This window comes from Oncorhynchus tshawytscha, linkage group LG08, assembly GCF_018296145.1.
Source record: "Oncorhynchus tshawytscha isolate Ot180627B linkage group LG08, Otsh_v2.0, whole genome shotgun sequence".
Taxonomy (NCBI): Eukaryota; Metazoa; Chordata; class Actinopteri; order Salmoniformes; family Salmonidae; genus Oncorhynchus; species Oncorhynchus tshawytscha.
Window position 1 is genome coordinate 74693648 of NC_056436.1, and position 19318 is coordinate 74712965.

Here is a 19318-nt window from a genome sequence, read left to right on the forward strand (position 1 = left end):
CATTCCCCCCATAGATGCATTTGAGTATATTAGAATGTAGAATGATGCCAAATTCAGATGTAAGAAAACGTTATACACTATTTAAACACTAGATGAACCAAGGAACCATAGCAGTTATGACTGTTTGAATCTAATTCCAAGTGTATAAAACAAAATAAAAACAGAGCGGCCACGAGACCCTCCTCGTGCGCGTCTCCTGAGAGGATGGTGGGTGCATTCCGTAGGTAGGGGCTCGAGCTGAAGTCACGGTTCCATGTCATTGTAGCCGAAGACACGCGGGCGTCAGCAGCGCGCGAGAGAAAGAGCGGGAGGAGAGAGAAGATAGTGACTGCACGTTCCCTCTCGACACTGGATCTATGTTGTTGTAAGAGCATCTGTAACTGGTAGGAAAGGAGTGGGGAAGAGGAGGTATACACTAACTCACCAAGGAAAGACCTATGCTTGGATTTTGCCTCTTTTTTCTTCGCCAATGCAAAAGGAAATATGCAGCGAAGCTTCACCCTCCTGTACACCAGTTTTCTGGGGATGTGCTTGGGTTCAAGTTTTCCAAGTAACATCAATATAGGTAGGTGCAAAGACCACGCGTAAAATGAAGCCTGGCAGAATTATTGTATTTTTGTATGTATTTGTTTAGTGTACACATTTGGTTTCTTGGCATAGGCCTATTTGTATGGACAATGGCAAGTTCGTGAATATGCCTTTTCTGAGGCTATAAAGTTGTATTCAACATATTTTGCTGATAAAAGAGTCCGGGAATATTTATCTGTCTGTGTTTGCGTTTTATTTGCCGATAGACGTTTTATAAATAACCGTTGAATATGTATCTTTCACAGGGGGACTATTCCCAACCGAATCTCACGAATATGACGTGTTTCGGTTCGCGCTCTCGCACCACCAGGATATCCCCAAACTGGTGCCGCAGGTGGATATGGTCAAGATAGGCAACAGCTTCTCCATGACATATGCCTGTAAGTCTTTTTTCCCAGGGTCTCTGTTCTCCCCATTCAACCCATCCCTCCCAGTTATTTATTAGTTTACCTCATGGGTTATTTATTCATACGATCAATCTGTTGTCCTCCCGCTCAACGAAACCACTGGCCAACGCTTGTCCAGAAATTATTAGTCTGTGCTACTCAGAGGTGTCTGACATTGATAGATGTACTTATGATATATACAATTACATCGGGTTATTCTGTCACTGTAAAGATGGTCCGAGAATGTGTGATTTTTTGCATCCATCTGCATCGCTCTCTTTCATAAGAGGCTGGGTGTGCGCGCGTGTGTGATTCTCGTAAGAGGCTGTGTGTGTGCGTTTGTGACTCTATCTTGTAAGAGGCTGTGTGTGTGTGACACTCTTCTAAGAAGCTGTGTGTGTGGGCGTGTGTGACTATCTTATAAGAGGCACTGTGTGTGCGTGTGTGAGCAAGAGAGAGACATTTTTTCTGACAAATCTACCCATATCAGTAGTATCATGTAGGCTACAGACAATATAACCAGATGGAACAAAGTGGTTATATACTTTATATTTAAAATATTGATTTTGTTTTGACACCCTTCCCCCATTTAGCCTACTACACAAGCCAACATTGAAATATGATCTGTGACAGCGCTGATCGAGCAACTTCCCTTTCCCACCGACATTCAGGATGAACCTGTTCCCACAAAGCCTTGTTCCTAATTACAGATGGATTTCTATTCGTTTAGCTTCAGCTGGCACCAGCTACGCAGGTTAGCTTTCTCATTACAGTAGCCTAGCCTACAACACCATACCACTCAAATGGCTCCAAGCGGTGTGACTCACTCAACTTCATAAGGTAGGCTCTGTGCGTTTCACTGTAGGAGAAATATTACATAGTAGACATTCAATTTGTTCACCTTTAGACATCATTATCTTCATGGATGAGCTCACTTACATGGGGGCAAGCGTGTAAGGTGACACTCAGGCACGTAGGAAAGAGGATTTATAGTTTATTGTAAAGCACTGTGGATCAATGGTGGTCACCGGTCCAAGCAGCTAAGTTACTCTCCTGTAAGTACATCAACCACCGAATCGTCATTGCACAGCCTGTCTGCTCTGACGATGTTTAATCGTTTTAGCAGCACTGTCACAATCACCTTCCCTTAACAGATACAGACACTGAAGCAGATTTGTAACATGTTTTAAAGACCAAAGTGATATGGTAGCCCAATCATTCCCCCGTCTGCTGAAAATCAAGAAAAAAACACTATAAAATGAAAAATAACTTAATTTCTGGAGTTATGTATGTGTATTTTTGTGTTTTCCAACCTTCACTTTTGGAATTTTAAACACCAAGGTGCCCTTGAAGTTTTCTTTTTTTAAGTTGGTACATCTAAAGGTAGGCCATGTCCCAGGTGCTCCATGTTGGACACTGTGCATCAGGCCTATGCAGCTGTGTGCTGGCTCCAGATGAAACATACACAATAGATTCTCCTCCCTGACAACTCTCTCTTTCCACACTAGTCTCCTCAGGACTGCTTGAAGTGCGACATTCAATTTCACTGGCAGTCTTCAGACATTGATAACCGTGTTGTTTCTGTGTTTTTTTTCCTACTCTGAGACAAGACTTGAATTTAAAGGCAGTTTTTATTCTGTTTCACATACTAGCCATGCTTTTCCTCTGATCTCTGCCTCGGCTCTGAAGAGACGCAGTTCCGTTTTGAAAAAAACTGAATGAAAAGGAAATCAGAAAAAATGGAAACCGTGGTTGTATTTTAAGTCAGATGATATCTAATGCAATAGGACTGTAACTCATGATATCTAATGCAATAGGACTGTAACTCATGATATCTAATGCAATAGGACTGTAACTCATGATATCTAATGCAATAGGACTGTAACACATGATATCTAATGCAATAGGACTGTAACTCATGATATCTAATGCAATAGGACTGTAACTCATGATATCTAATGCAATAGGACTGTAACTCATGATATCTAATGCAATAGGACTGTAACTCATGATATCTAATGCAATAGGACTGTAACTCATGATATCTAATGCAATAGGACTGTAACTCATGATATCTAATGCAATAGGACTGTAACACATGATATATAATGCAATAGGACTGTAACACATGATATCTAATGCAATAGGACTGTAACTCATGATATCTAATGCAATAGGACTGTAACTCATGATATCTAATGCATGCAATAGGACTGTAACTCATGATATCTAATGCAATAGGACTGTAACTCATGATATCTAATGCAATAGGACTGTAACTCATGATATCTAATGCAATAGGACTGTAACTCATGATATCTAATGCAATAGGACTGTAACTCATGATATCTAATGCAATAGGACTGTAACTCATGATATCTAATGCAATGGGACTGTAACACATGATATCTAATGCAATAGGACTGTAACTCATGATATCTAATGCAATAGGACTGTAACACATGATATCTAATGCAATAGGACTGTAACTCATGATATCTAATGCAATAGGACTGTAACACATGATATCTAATGCAATAGGACTGTAACTCATGATATCTGATGCAATAGGACTGTAACACATGATATCTAATGCAATAGGACTGTAACTCATGATATCTAATGCAATAGGACTGTAACACATGATATCTAATGCAATAGGACTGTAACTCATGATATCTGATGCAATAGGACTGTAACACATGATATATCAAATCAAATCAAATCAAATAAATTTTTATTTGTCACATACACATGGTTAGCAGATGTTAATGCGAGTGTAGCGAAATGCTTGTGCTTCTAGTTCCGACAATGCAGTAATAACGAACAAGTAATCTAACTAACAATTCCAAAAAAACTACTGTCTTATACACAGTGTAAGGGGATAAGGAATATGTACATAAGGATATATGAATGAGTGATGGTACAGAGCAGCATAGGCAAGATACAGTAGATGATATCGAGTACAGTATATACATATGAGATGAGTATGTAAACCAAGTGGCATAGTTAAAGTGGCTAGTGATACATGTATTACATAAGGATGCAGTCGATGATATAGAGTACAGTATCTACGTATGCATATGAGATGAATAATGTAGGGTAAGTAACATTATATAAGGTAGCATTGTTTAAAGTGGCTAGTGATATATTTACATCATTTCCCATCAATTCCCATTATTAATGTGGCTGGAGTAGAGTCAGTGTCATTGACAGTGTGTTGGCAGTAGCCACTCAATGTTAGTGGTGGCTGTTTAACAGTCTGATGGCCTTGAGATAGAAGCTGTTTTTCAGTCTCTCGGTCCCAGCTTTGATGCACCTGTACTGACCTCGCCTTCTGGATGACAGCGGGGTGAACAGGCAGTGGCTCGGGTGGTTGATGTCCTTGATGATCTTTATGGCCTTCCTGTAGCATCGGGTGGTGTAGGTGTCCTGGAGGGCAGGTAGTTTGCCCCCGGTGATGCGTTGTGCAGACCTCACTACCCTCTGGAGAGCCTTACGGTTGAGGGCGGTGCAGTTGCCATACCAGGCGGTGATACAGCCCGCCAGGATGCTCTCGATTGTGCATCTGTAGAAGTTTGTGAGTGCTTTTGGTGACAAGCCGAATTTCTTCAGCCTCCTGAGGTTGAAGAGGCGCTGCTGCGCCTTCCTCACGATGCTGTCTGTGTGAGTGGACCAATTCAGTTTGTCTGTGATGTGTATGCCGAGGAACTTAAAACTTGCTACCCTCTCCACTACTGTTCCATCGATGTGGATGGGGGTGTTCCCTCTGCTGTTTCCTGAAGTCCACAATCATCTCCTTAGTTTTGTTGACGTTGAGTGTGAGGTTATTTTCCTGACACCACACTCCGAGGGCCCTCACCTCCTCCCTGTAGGCCGTCTCGTCGTTGTTGGTAATCAAGCCTACCACTGTTGTGTCGTCCGCAAACTTGATGATTGAGTTGGAGGCGTGCATGGCCACGCAGTCGTGGGTGAACAGGGAGTACAGGAGAGGGCTCAGAACGCACCCTTGTGGTGCCCCAGTGTTGAGGATCAGCGGGGAGGAAATGTTGTTGCCTACCCTCACCACCTGGGGGCGGCCCGTCAAGAAGTCCAGAACCCAGTTGCACAGGGCGGGGTCGAGACCCAGGGTCTCGAGCTTGATGACGAGCTTGGAGGGTACTATGGTGTTGAATGCCGAGCTGTAGTCGATGAACAGCATTCTCACATAGGTATTCCTCTTGTCCAGATGGGTTAGGGCAGTGTGCAGTGTGGTTGAGATTGCATCGTCTGTGGACCTATTTGGGCGGTAAGCAAATTGGAGTGGGTCGAGGGTGTCAGGTAGGGTGGAGGTGATATGGTCCTTGACTAGTCTCTCAAAGCACTTCATGATGACGGATGTGAGTGCTACGGGCGGTAGTCGTTTAGCTCAGTTACCTTAGCTTTCTTGGGAACAGGAACAATGGTGGCCCTCTTGAAGCATGTGGGAACAGCAGACTGGTATAGGGATTGATTGAATATGTCCGTAAACACACCGGCCAGCTGGTCTGCGCATGCTCTCAGGGCGCGGCTGGGGATGCCGTCTGGGCCTGCAGCCTTGCGAGGGTTAACACGTTTAAATGTCTTACTCACTTCGGCTGCAGTGAAGGAGAGACCGCATGTTTTCGTTGCAGGCCGTGTCAGTGGCACTGTATTGTCCTCAAAGCGGGCAAAAAAGTTATTTAGTCTGCCTGGGAGCAAGACATCCAGTCCGTGACTGGGCTGGGTTTCTTCCTGTAGTCCGTGATTGACTGTAGACCCTGCCACATGATATCTAATGCAATAGGACTATAACACATGATATCTAATACAATAGGACTGTAATTTTTATTTTTTATTTATTTTATTTAACCCTTATTTTACCAGGTAAGTTGACTGAGAACACATTCCCATTTACAGCAACAACCTGGGGAATAGTTACAGGGGAGAGGAGCACACTACACAGGGCAATGTCCCCAATCCCTGCCCTGGGGCATTGGGATATTTTTTTAGAGCAGAGGAAACGGTGCCTCCTACTGGCCCTCCAACACCACTTCCAGCAGCATCTGGTCTCCCATCCCACTTCTGGTCCCCACAAGAATAGTTAAACACGCCCGGCATGAGGGGGAAGAATCAGCATGTTTACCAGAACAGTCATTGTAACCATTACACAACAATGTTATGTAGGAATTTCACCTGTCATAACGGCTCACTAACCTTTAATGTAGCCTACATCTTAGCTGACACAGCTGGAGATTAGGGGGAGTATATTTTCCCTAGGCTAACACAAAATGAACTTTCTTGAGGAATTCCTATTCAAACTAGAGCCAGAAATGTGAAATATTGATGCTCCCTGTCATTTATGCCCCAAGGTTTGTTTTGTATGTCACATTTCGACCTATCAGATCTGTGTCACAAACCAGGTTTCCATTCAACCGTTTTATGCAAGTAAAGTTCCACGTTGGATAAAAAATGTAATGACAGGCCTGATGAAAACTTTCCAAATGTCGACAAAGCAAAATATGCTAGACAAGGTGGGATCTTTTTGTGTCGTTAAAATGAATTATGCCAGAAATGTCGGTGGAAACGTTTTTATGTGCAAACATTCATATCATAACCATCATATCAAAGTAAACTTAGAGTCACACGATGACATGTTGTGTGATCCTCCCACTACGACTCATCAGGAAAGCATGCAATTTATCTCACTACAATACATTTAAGTTAGCAAAAATAGACAAGATCTTGCTACCATGGACAATTAAATACCTGTCTATTTGTGTAAAAATCACCCTGATTTAACTCTTTAGTCATATCTTAAGGCCCTGCCTACAACTAACGGCTTGTTTAAAAAAAATATATGAGCAAAATATATTCAATTTTATTTGGAATGGCAAGCCAGTTAAAATTAAATAGGCCTAGTTTTATAATGAATATGAATTCAGAGGGCAGAAATGATTCAATATTAAAGCATTAGACCTCTCACTAAAGGCTCCAGTCATACAAAAACTATGCTTAAATCCAAACGGGCTCTCAAGAATAACTTTTTCTCTTTATTCAGATTACAGCCTCTCATTTTGGTTATTTGAAAATTAAATCATCTCCAAAATATCTCTATTTTTAAAACAAGCCAAAGAAAGTTGGTTACTATTTCAGTTTAATCCACCAGAAAAGACAGAACAAATATTACAGCAAATATTATGGTTCAACCCAAATATATTAATGTAAAAATATAAAATGTTAAAAAATGGTATAATCTTTGTAAATGATATCATAAGTAGGACTGGTGGTTATATAACAAATGCAGCTAAAGGAAATATATGTGTCACGTGTGCTCCCTCTCCGGACTCTAGGTCACCAGGCTGCTGATTATTACGCACACCTGTCACCATCGTTACGCGCACCTGTGCGTCATTCGACTCACCTGGACTCCATCACTTCCTTGATTACCTGCCCTATATATGTCACTTCCTTTGGTTCCTTCCCCAGGCGTTATTGTTTCTGTTTCAGTTTCATGTCTGTGCATTGTTCGTGTTTCTTGGTTTGCGTTATGTTTTCATTTATTAAATGATTCACTCCCTGAACTTGCTTCCCGCCTCCCAGCGCACACGTTACAATATGGAAATATCTGCTCTATTCAAAATATAGCCAACTCATTTCAGCATTACAGCAAAAATGGTGGAGGCAAGTGGAAAGGGGAGAAGGTAAGGAACTTGTCTGTCGGCCCCGCATTAAAGACCAAAATTGGTTAAAAAAATTGTGATGAATAAAAAAGTGTACCAGTTTCATTTATTAAGGACCAAACATTGACAGCGAGAGATTTTCGATGTACCGATTCCATGGCACATGGTTTATGAACTGATACACAAAACGATGTCGGATTCAAAACTTAGTTTTTCAGTTTCAATTATTATATACAATTCTTGCAACCAATAGAATGTTATGTACAGTGCCTTCGAAAAGTATTCAGACCCCTTGACTTTTTTCAGTTTCTTATGTTACAGCCTTATTCTAAAAAGTATTAAATAAAATAAAAATTATTCAGCAATCTACACACAATACCCCATAATGACAAAGCGAAAACAGGTTTTTTAGAATTTTTTGCAAAAAACAGAAATATCTTATTCACGTAAGTATTCAGAACCTTTGCTCAGGTGCATCCTTTTTCCATTTATCATCATTGAGATGTTTATTGATTGGAGTCCTTGATTGGAGTCCACCTGTCATAAATTAAATTAATTGGACATGATTTGGAAAGGCACACACCTGTCTATATAAGGTCCCACAGTTCACAGTGTATATCAGAGCAAAAACCAAGCCACGAGGTCAAAGGAATTTTCCGTAAAGCTCAGAGACAGGATTGTGTCGAGGCACAGATCTGTGGAAGGGTACCAAAAAGATTCTGCAGCATTGAAGGTCCCCAAAAACACAGTGGCCTCCATCATTCTTAAATGGAAGAAGTTTGGAATCACCAGACTCGGCCGGGCTTGGGGGAGAAGGGCCTTGGTCAGGGAGGTGACCAAGAACCTGATGGTCACTGACAGAACTCTAGAGTTCCTCTGTGGAGATGGGAGAACCGTCCAAAAGGACAACCATCTCTGCAGCACTCCACCAGTCAGGCAGGCCTTTATGGTAGAGTGGCCAGACGGAAGCCACTCCTCTGTAAAAGGCACATGACAGCCCGCTTGGAGGTTGCCAGAAGGCACCTAAAGACTCTCAGACCATAAGAAACAAGATTCTCTGGTTTGTTGAATCCAAGATTGAACTCTTTGGCCTGAATGCCAAATCTCAACGTCTGGAGGAAACCTGGCCCATCCCGACGGTGAAGCATGGTGGTGGCAGCATTATGCTGTGGGAATGTTTTTCAGCGGCAGGGACTGGGAGACTAGTCAAGATAGAGGCAAAGATGAACAGAGCAAAATACAGAGAGATCCTTGATGAAAACCTGCTCCAGAGCGCTCAGGACCTCAGACTCGGGGCGAAGGTTCACCTTGCCTTCCAACAGGACAATGACCCGAAGTACACAGCCAAGACAACACAGGAGTGGCTTCGGGACAAGTCTCTGAATGTCCTTGAGTGACACAGCAAGACTTGAACCCGATCAAACATCTCTGGAGAGACCTGAAAATAGCTGTGCAGCAACTCTTCCCATCCAACCTGACAGAGCTTGAGAGGATCTACAGAGAAGAATGGGAGAAACTCCCCAAATACAAATACAAGCTTGTAGCGTCATACCCAAGAAGTATTGATGCTGTAATCACTGCCAAAGATGCTTTAACAAAGTACTGAGTAAAAGGTCTGAATAATTATGTAAATGTGATATTTCAGGGTGTTGTGTGTAGATTGATGAGGAATTTTAGAATAAGGCTGTAAAGTAACAAAATGTGGAAAAAGTCAAGGGGTCTGAATACTTTTAAAAGGCACTGTATATGGGGGATACAACCATCCCAGCTCTGTAGATTTTGCTGCAAAGAGACAAAATCATTAGATCAATTGTTTTGGTACTGCCCATGTGTAGCTTGTTTTTGGTTGCAGGTTCAGGAATGGCGGCAGAATTACAACATTTACCTGGAACTAACTCTGCAGGTAGCACTGCTGGGTGACTTGAAAAGGTATAGTCAATCGATCAATATTGTAATAATACTCTTAGCAAAACATTTTATGTTTCATTGACAAACATAAAAGGTTCAGGACTTTTGTGAAACATCACAGCACAGTTCAAAAATGCAGTATATGGCAATGTACAGTATAAGCTGGAAGTAGAAGCCTAGGTGTTGTTGTCCATTAATTTACTCCAATTAGGGGAGGGATGATGGGGCTAGGGGAAAATAAAGAAGGAAAATATATTTTAAAAATATATTTACCAAAATATATACGGGGGATTGGATATGATGCAGACAATTCCATTGATAGAAGCCACTATCTATCTGATCTACGCCCTAAAAAAACACTACTGCAGGTCTGAGACAAGGCCACTATTTCTAAACCATTTCTTGTGCTGAACAACCCTTGAGCTGAGCTGGGTATTGGCAGCCGCTGTGATGACAACACATTGCCAGATTGTGGTGAGTGAACAGTCATCCTGCTCCTCTCCGTCCCTAACATGAAGGGACAGCTCCTGTCAGCTGAGACAGCCAGGCTTCCATGTGACACGCATCAGGTAGCCTATCGGTTAGAGCGTTGCGCCAGTAACGGAAAGGTCGGTGGTTCCAATCCCCGAGCTGAGCTGGCTTGGTGAAACATCTGTTGACGCACCCTTGAGCACTTAACCCTAATTGCTCCTGTAAGTCGAGTGTCTGCTAAATGACTAACATGTAAATAACAGGCACAAACAGACGGAAGACGTGATGTACGTACGACAGAAGAGACAGGGACACCATTTCTCTCTTTGCTTCAGAATGTGCTTCAAGAGGATGTGGAAAAGGTTAACATTACATTACATTTTGGAATCTCGACTTCATGATGATCTGCTTAGTGTGTGTATGAATGAAAGTTCATCCGCGTGTGTGTGTGTGTCCGTGTGTGTGTGTGTGTGTGTGTGTGCGCATGTGTGCATTTGTGCATCTGACTGTCTGTGTGTGTGCGTGTGCTTGAGTGCTTGTGTCTGCGTGCATTTGTGCATTTGTATGTATGTACAGTGGGGAGAACAAGTATTTGATACACTGCCGATTTTGCAGGTTTTCCTACTTACAAAGCATGTAGAGGTCTGTCATTTCTATCATAGGTACACTTCAACTGTGAGAGACGGAATCTAAAACAAAAATCCAGAAAATCACATTGTATGATTTTAAGAAATTAATTTGCATTTTATTGCATGACATAAGTATTTGATACATCAGAAAAGCAGACCTTAATATTTGGTACAGAAACCTTTGTTTGCAATTACAGAGATCATACATTTCCTGTAGTTCTTGACCAGGTTTGCACACACTGCAGCAGGGATTTTGGCCCACCCCTCTATACAGACCTTCTCCAGGTCCTTGAGGTTTCGGGGCTGTCGCTGGGCAATACGGATTTCAGCTCCCTCCAAAGATGTTCTATTGGGTTCAGGTCTGGAGACTGGCTGGGCCACTCCAGGACCTTGAGATGCTTCTTATGGAGCCACTCCTTAGTTGCCCTGGCTGTGTGTTTCGGGTCGTTGTCATGCTGGAAGACCCAGCCACGACCCATCTTCAATGCTCTTACTGAGGGAAGGAGGTTGTTGGCCAAGATCTCGGGATACATGGCCCCATCCATCCTCCCCTCAATACGATGCAGTCGTCCTGTCCCCTTTGCAGAAAATTATCCCCAAAGAATGTTTCCACCTCCATGCTTCACGGTTGGGATGGTGTTTTTGGGGTTGTACTCATCCTTCTTCTTCCTCCAAACACGGCGAGTGGAGTTTAGACCAAAAAGCTCTATTTTTGTCTCATCAGACCACATGACCTTCTCCCATTCCTCCACTGGATCATTCAGATGGTCATTTGCAAACTTCAGACTGGCCTGGACATGCGCTGGCTTGAGCAGGGGGACCTTGCGTGCGCTGCAGGATTTTAATCCATGACGGCGTAGTGTGATACTAATGGTTTTCTTTGCGACTGTGGTCCCAGCTCTCTTCAGGTCATTGACCAGGTCCTGCTGTGTAGTTCTGGGCTGATTCCTCACCTTCCTCATGATCATTGATGCCCCACGAGGTGAGAACTTGCATGGAGCCCCAGACCGAGGGTGATTGACCATCATCTTGAACTTCTTCCATTTTATAATAATTGTGCCAACAGTTGTTGCCTTCTCACCAAGCTGCTTGCCTATTGTCCTGTAAGCCCATCCCAGCCTTGTGCAGGTCTACAATTTTAACCCTGATGTCCTTACACAGATCCCTGGTCTTGGCCATTGTGGAGAGGTTGGAGTCTGTTTGATTGAGTGTGTGGACAGGTGTCTTTTATACAGGTAACGAGTTCAAACAGGTGCAGTTAATACAGGTAATGAGTGGAGAACAGGATGGCTTCTTAAAGAAAAACTAACAGGTCTGTAAGAGCCGGAATTCTTACTGGTTGGTAGGTGATCAAATACTTATGTCATGCAATAAAATGCAGATTAATTACTTAAAAATCATACAATGTGATTTTCTGGATTTTTGTTTTAGATTCCGTCTCTGAAGTGTACCTATGATAAAAATTACAGACCTCTACATGCTTTGTAAGTAGGAAAACCTGCAAAATCGGCAGTGTATCAAATACTTGTTCTCCCCACTGTATGTATGTGTGTGAATAAGCCTGGGAAGATGTGTGCTATGACGGTTAGAGGCAGTTGGAGGCTGAATGGATCCTTGTGTCTGTGGCTGAATGGAGCTCCTCCGGATGCGGGAGGTACTCATCAGCACGGCTGAGGCCTGCATGCCTTGCACTCCAAATGACACCCTATGCCCTATTTTGTGCACTACTTTTGACCAGCACTCATAGGGCCGATATAGGGAATAGGATGCCATTTGGGGCGTAGACTATATGACCACCCACTTCCTCCAGCCCTCCCCCTGCCTCCCCCTAACCTCACGCTTCACCCCCCGCATTCCCCCTCCCCAACAACTGTTCAGTTTAAACAGAGTAGGGCAGTAGGGGATGTAACGGTTGGGGGTTGGGCAGACTGGTAAAGGTGAGAGAACAGACAGAACAGGGTAGATGGTGTAGAAGGAAAATGGTTGACGTTGAGGGAACGATAATGTCTTTCTCCTGTTGAGTCATCGACAGTGTGTATGTGTGTGTGTGTGTGTGTGTGTGTGTGTGTGCACGCCCTGTGTGTGTGTGTGTGTGCACTCCCTGTATGTGTACGTTTGATCATCTGTGTGTTATTTGTGGGTGTATGTTTCCATGCTTACGTATGTGTTTGTGTGTGTAGCCTACGTGTTCACAGGAAGATGTAGCTTGACTGTCTCTCTACATGTTTCCATGTTTAAATATAACTGCAGTGGAATGGATACCTTGAGCCAATCTGAGAGTATTAGTCAGTCTTCCCCTTGGTTAGCATTGACATCACCATCATCTGCTACTGACTGGTTTAGAATAGGGACGGAGTGGAGGCATAAATACCTGATTTCGTGTCAAATCTCCTGCAGGCATTAAGTTATAACTCCAGTGTGGTGCTGAATGAATATGTTGGTCAGGTGTTGCTTTAACGTTGGTTACCTGGCGAAGAGATATCGTATCCACAGGGAGGGCTGCCTATTTAAACAAACAAAATTCCATTTTATATTCAGATGAAATATTTGTAATAAGAATTGTTAGCTATGTACAACAAAACCAACATTCACAATTAAACTATATGAATAAAATAACAATTCCTTCGTACATTTAAAAAAATAAAAAATAAGCCTCTGTATGTTTTCCGGGTATCCTTCTTAGTGACCACAAAAAGATACAAAAAGAAATATGATTACTACAGTGATCTATTCTAGTAATGTTATTTCTCTGAATGACCAAACCAACCAGTTCTAGCATCACAACATCTATGAACCCTAATTGGATCCATAGCTAAGCAGATTAATGTTGTCACTATAATCTTCTGCTGCAGTATTTCTCTTCTGAGGGCCTTTAATGGAAGTGTGTGTGTGTGTGTGTGTGTGTGTATGAGAGCCCTAAGCCAGGTCTGATCAGTGGACTGAGGCCACACAAAGACATCCACATCAATAAGAGGATGGAAAATGGCTTATTCTCCAAATGTGCTGGTCTAATTACTACTACAGTACTATAGCCTGGTCTGGAGGACCAACAGGAATTACTACTACAGTACTATAGTCTGGTCTAATTACTACTACACTACTATAGTCTGGTCTAATTACTACTACAGTACTATAGCCTGGTCTGGAGGACCAACAGGAATTACTACTACAGTACTATAGTCTGGTCTAATTACTACTACACTACTATAGTCTGGTCTAATTACTACTACAGTACTATAGCCTGGTCTGGAGGACCAACAGGAATTACTACTACAGTACTATAGTCTGGTCTAATTACTACTACAGTACTATAGTCTGGTCTAATTACTACTACAGTACTATAGCCTGGTCTAGAGGACCACCAGAAATTACTACTACAGTACTATAGTCTGGTCTAATTACTACTACACTACTATAGTCTGGTCTAGAGGACCACCAGGAATTACTACTACAGTACTATAGCCTGGTCTAGGGGATGGGTTCTCAAACCTCTCCAATTCAGGTCTACAAGAACATTGTGAAACGGCTGGGGGCGGTTTGAGAACAGGAATTATTACTATAGTACTGAACTGTATGTGATGGAATGTTGGGTTGCTGGGAGATAACTGGGATAACAGACCAGATGAATCACTCAAGATCCACTGTGAAATTATACGTCTGTCCAGTTTAGCAAGATGTAAGGAGAGAACGCCAAAACCGGCCACTAGGGGCAATGGGGATCACTATTATCATTAAGCCCTTTAGTAAAATTAGATTTGCTCACCTCCTGTGTCCTCCGTCCTCTCTCGCCTGCCTTTGAAAAAGGTCAAAGTTAAAGGTGCATAATGCAGAAATCATTTCCTGGTTGCTAAAATTCTCATAGTTTGCCTAAGTTCAGTTTGTGTGACTTAACAAGCAGTCATTGTTTAAAGAATTTAAACCGCTGTGAACTATCTTTCCCATAACCATCAATAGTTTATTTTCAGCGCTTTGAAGCTGGTGTACAAAACCCAAAGTTAAAGATGCAAAAAGATAACATAAGAACGGGAAGCATAGAAATAGAGCACATAGAATATATCTAACACTTCTTAGACTTGCTGTCAATGAGAATTATAGATCCATAGCTCATACTTCTATGTGCATTTGCTCGGGTCGCCCAAAAAGTTCCATATGGCAGCTTTAATTGAGGAGAGTCGGCGAGGAGAGTGAACATGTATGTTTTTCTCCTCTGACAAAACAAAAGCTGATTCAAAGGGGGTGTGGTAGATTGCTAAACTCTTCTGCGGTATGATACATAGTATACTCAATGAAAGGAGGGGAGGACACTCTTCCATTTGTGTACTAATTAATTGGCACGTGGAGAGAGGGTCACGTGTTTTTTTTTTACCCTAGCCCAAACCTTAACCCTTAACCATTCGGATTGAATGGCCAAATTTAACCTTTGAAATTTTGCTTTGATGTACAAGTGTTTGTATGTCTGATTCTGAAGTAAGAGCTTGTTGGATAGAGATGGTGTTGGATTCCAGTGAGTTATCCCGGGTGCTGGACCCTTATTTACCATATCAAAGTACCACTACACGGGTTAGATTATAATACAAAGAGAGGCAATGTAGAGAGAGACTCCTCTCCTCTTCTTCTGCAGTCTGATGCCTCGGCCTAGAGAGAGACTCCTCTCCTCTTCTTCTGCAGTCTTATGCCTCGGCCTAGAGAGAGACTCCTCTCCTCTTCTTCTGCAGTCTGATGCCTCGGCCTAGAGAGAGACTCCTCTCCTCTTCTTCTGCAGTCTGATGCCTCGGCCTAGAGAGAGACTCCTCTCCTCTTCTTCTGCAGTCTGATGCCTCGGCCTAGAGAGAGACTCCTCTCCTCTTCTTCTGCTGTCTGATGCCTCGGCCTAGAGAGAGACTCCTCTCCTCTTCTTCTGCAGTCTGATGCCTCGGCCTAGAGAGAGACTCCTCTCCTCTTCTTCTGCAGTCTGATGCCTCGGCCTAGAGAGAGACTCCTCTCCTCTTCTTCTGCAGTCTGATGCCTCGGCCTAGAGAGACACTCCTCTCCTCTTCTTCTGCAGTCTGATGCCTCGGCCTAGAGAGACACTCCTCTCCTTTTCTTCTGCAGTCTGATGCCTCGGCCTAGAGAGAGACTCCTCTCCTCTTCTTCTGCAGTCTGATGCCTCGGCCTAGAGAGACACTCCTCTCCTCTTCTTCTGCAGTCTGATGCCTCGGCCTAGAGAGACACTCCTCTCCTCTTCTTCTGCAGTCTGATGCCTCGGCCTAGAGAGACACTTCTCTCCTCGTCTTCTGCAGTCTGATGCCTCGGCCTAGAGAGACACTCCTCTCCTCTTCTTCTGCAGTGTGGTGGTGATGTGTATCATCCCTCTGGGTAGCTCTGAGAGTAGAAGTGTAGAGAAAAAGGGAGAGAGTGTGTGTGTGTGTGTGGAGTTTAAGATTGAGAACAGAGAAACCGCTGCAGATTCTCCTCCATCACAGCTTACACGCTGCTTAGTCCTCCTCCGTCTAATTGCATGATCACTGCTTAGTGGATTCACACACACAGACACACACACACACACCCACACACACACACACACACACACGCACAATTACTGGAGACAGCGCTTCATCAGATGCATTTAATGTATTATTCATTGCAGCTCATCCAAAGCCATCACTCCATGGAGTTAGAGGCATAAATATGTATTAATAACCATGTGGAAGAAATAGAAGTGTGGGAGCTTTTGTGTTTAGAAATACTCTTCTCAGGATTCATTGAAGGGAGTTTCACAATGGGGAATTGGAAAAATAGAGAGTGAGACAGGTTTTGGTTTGTGTTCCCTACACACCACCTCCACCACCACCACCACCACAACCACCCCAGTGGGTTAGAACCATGCCCTAGAATGGTATGTCTCAGCTGGGATATGGGATTGAGGTGAGAGGGGCTAAGGCACCGTGCCCCAGAATGGTGTGTCTCAGCTGGGCTGTGGGATTGAGGTGAGAGGGGCTAAGACTGGAGTTTAATGGCACGATTCAATCTGTAGAGCAGAAGATCGCAATTGACATTCCCGGAGACCACACTCACAGTAAACGCTACACATGTAGCCGACGTAAGACCTTGGAACATGTCACCATTCACAAGGCTGCAGGGCCAGATGGATTACCAGGACGAGTACTCAGAGCATGCACTTATCCGCTGGCAAGTGTCTTCACTGACATTTTCAACCTCTCCCTGACCCCGTCTGTAAAGCAGACCACCATAGTCCCTGTGCCCAAGAATGCCAAGGTAACCTGCCTAAATGACTATCGCCCTGTAGCACTCATATATGTAGCCATGAAATGCTTTGAAAGTCTGGTCATGGCTCACATCAACACTATCATCCCAGACACCCTGGACCACTCCAATTCGCATACCGCCCAACTATCTGTATAGTGCCACGGATCACTGATGTTGGGCGATTAGGCCTGGCTCACAGTCTGCGTTCCAATTCACCCCAAAGGTGTTCGATGGGGTTGAGGTCAGGGCTCTGTGCAGGCCAGTCAAGTTCGTCCACACCGATCTTGACAAATCATTTCTGTATGGACCTCGCTTTGTACTTGGGGGTATTGTCATGCTGAAACAGGAAAGGGCTGGTACTTCCTGTAAATAGCCAAGTTATTACCTCGTACCCCTGTACATCGACTCGCTACGGGTACTTCTTGTATATAGCCACGTTATTACCTCGTACCCCTGCACATGGACTCAGTATAGGTACCTCAAGTATATAGCCAAGTTATTAACTCGTACCCCTGTATATCGACTCGCTACTGGTACCCGTGTATATAGCCAAGTTATTACCTCATACCCCTGCACAACGACTCTGTACTGGTACTTCTTGTATATAGCCACGTTATTACCTCGTACCCCTGCACATGGACTCAGTATAGGTACCTCAAGTATATAGCCAAGTTATTAACTCACCTTGATGTACACCTTCACATCAACTCAGTACTGGTACTTCCTGTATATAGCCAAGTTATTACCTTGTACCCCTGCCATTGACTCAGTACTGGTACCCCGTGTATATAGCCAAGTTATTACCTTGTACCCCTCTATATCGACTTGGTACTGGCACCCTGTGTATATAGCCAAGTTATTACCTCGTACCTCTGCCAATGACTCAGTATGTCGCGTTCGTCATAACGGGGAGACCAAGGCGCAGCGTGATATGAATACAATCCTCTTTAATGAAAGAGAACTCTGAACAAATTATACAAAACAACAAAACGAACGTGAAACTATATATATATATAACGAGTGCTGACATGCAACTAACCTTAGATAATAACCCAAAAACCAAAATGGAAAATGGCAACCTAAATAGGATCCCCAATCAGAGACAACGATAAACAGCTGTCTCTGATTGGGAACCAATTCAGGCCACCATAGACCTATATTTACCTAGACAATACCAAAACCCCATAGATATACAAAAAACCCTAGACAAGACAGAAACACACATACCACGTGACCTAAAACAAATAATAAAGAAAACAAAGATAACTAAGGTCAGGTTGTGACACAGTACTGGTACCCTGTGTATATAGCCAAGTTATTACCTCGTACCCCTGCCATTGACTCAGTACGGGTACCCTGTGTATATAGCCAAGTTATTACCTCGTACCCCTGCCATTGACTCAGTACTGGTACCCTGTGTATATAGCCAAGTTATTACCTCGTACCCCTGCCATTGACTCAGTACTGGTACCCTATGTATATAGCCAAGTTATTACCTCGTACCCCTGCCATTGACTCAGTACTGGTACCCTGTGTATATAGCCAAGTTATTACCTCGTACCCCTGCCATTGACTCAGTACTGGTACCCTGTGTATATAGCCAAGTTATTACCTCGTACCCCTGCCATTGACTCAGTACGGGTACCCTGTGTATATAGCCAAGTTATTACCTCGTACCCCTGCCATTGACTCAGTACTGGTACCCTGTGTATATAGCCAAGTTATTACCTCGTACCCCTGCCATTGACTCAGTACTGGTACCCTGTGTATATAGCCAAGTTATTACCTCGTACCCCTGCCATTGACTCAGTACTGGTACCCTGTGTATATAGCCAAGTTATTACCTCGTACCCCTGCCATTGACTCAGTACGGGTACCCTGTGTATATAGCCAAGTTATTACCTCATACCCCTGCCATTGACTCAGTACTGGCACCCTGTGTATATAGCCAAGTTATTACCTCGTACCCCTGCCATTGACTCAGTACGGGTACCCTGTGTATATAGCCAAGTTATTACCTCGTACCCCTGCCATTGACTCAGTACGGGTACCCTGTGTATATAGCCAAGTTATTACCTCGTACCCCTGCCATTGACTCAGTACTGGTACCCTGTGTATATAGCCAAGTTATTACCTCGTACCCCTGCCATTGACTCAGTACGGGTACCCTGTGTATATAGTAGCCAAGTTATTACCTCGTACCCCTGCCATTGACTCAGTACTGGTACCCTGTGTATATAGCCAAGTTATTACCTCGTACCCCTGCCATTGACTCAGTATGGGTACCCTGTGTATATAGCCAAGTTATTACCTCGTACCCCTGCCATTGACTCAGTACTGGTACCCTGTGTATATAGCCAAGTTATTACCTCGTACCCCTGCCATTGACTCAGTACTGGTACCCTGTGTA

General features: G+C 43.5%; 1 protein-coding gene across 1 annotated transcript in view; it reads left to right on the forward strand.

Annotated features, from left to right (window-relative positions):
* The first annotated feature begins 272 nt into the window (after window positions 1-272).
* LOC112257066 (glutamate receptor 1-like) overlaps window positions 273-19318 on the forward strand; it is a 212099-nt gene continuing 193053 nt past the window's right edge. The window contains exons 1-2 of the mRNA XM_042325960.1: window positions 273-565; window positions 834-968. Of these exons, the coding sequence (XP_042181894.1) occupies window positions 484-565; window positions 834-968 (217 nt within the window). The 5' untranslated portion in view covers window positions 273-483. The remainder of the gene's footprint in view (window positions 566-833; window positions 969-19318) is intronic.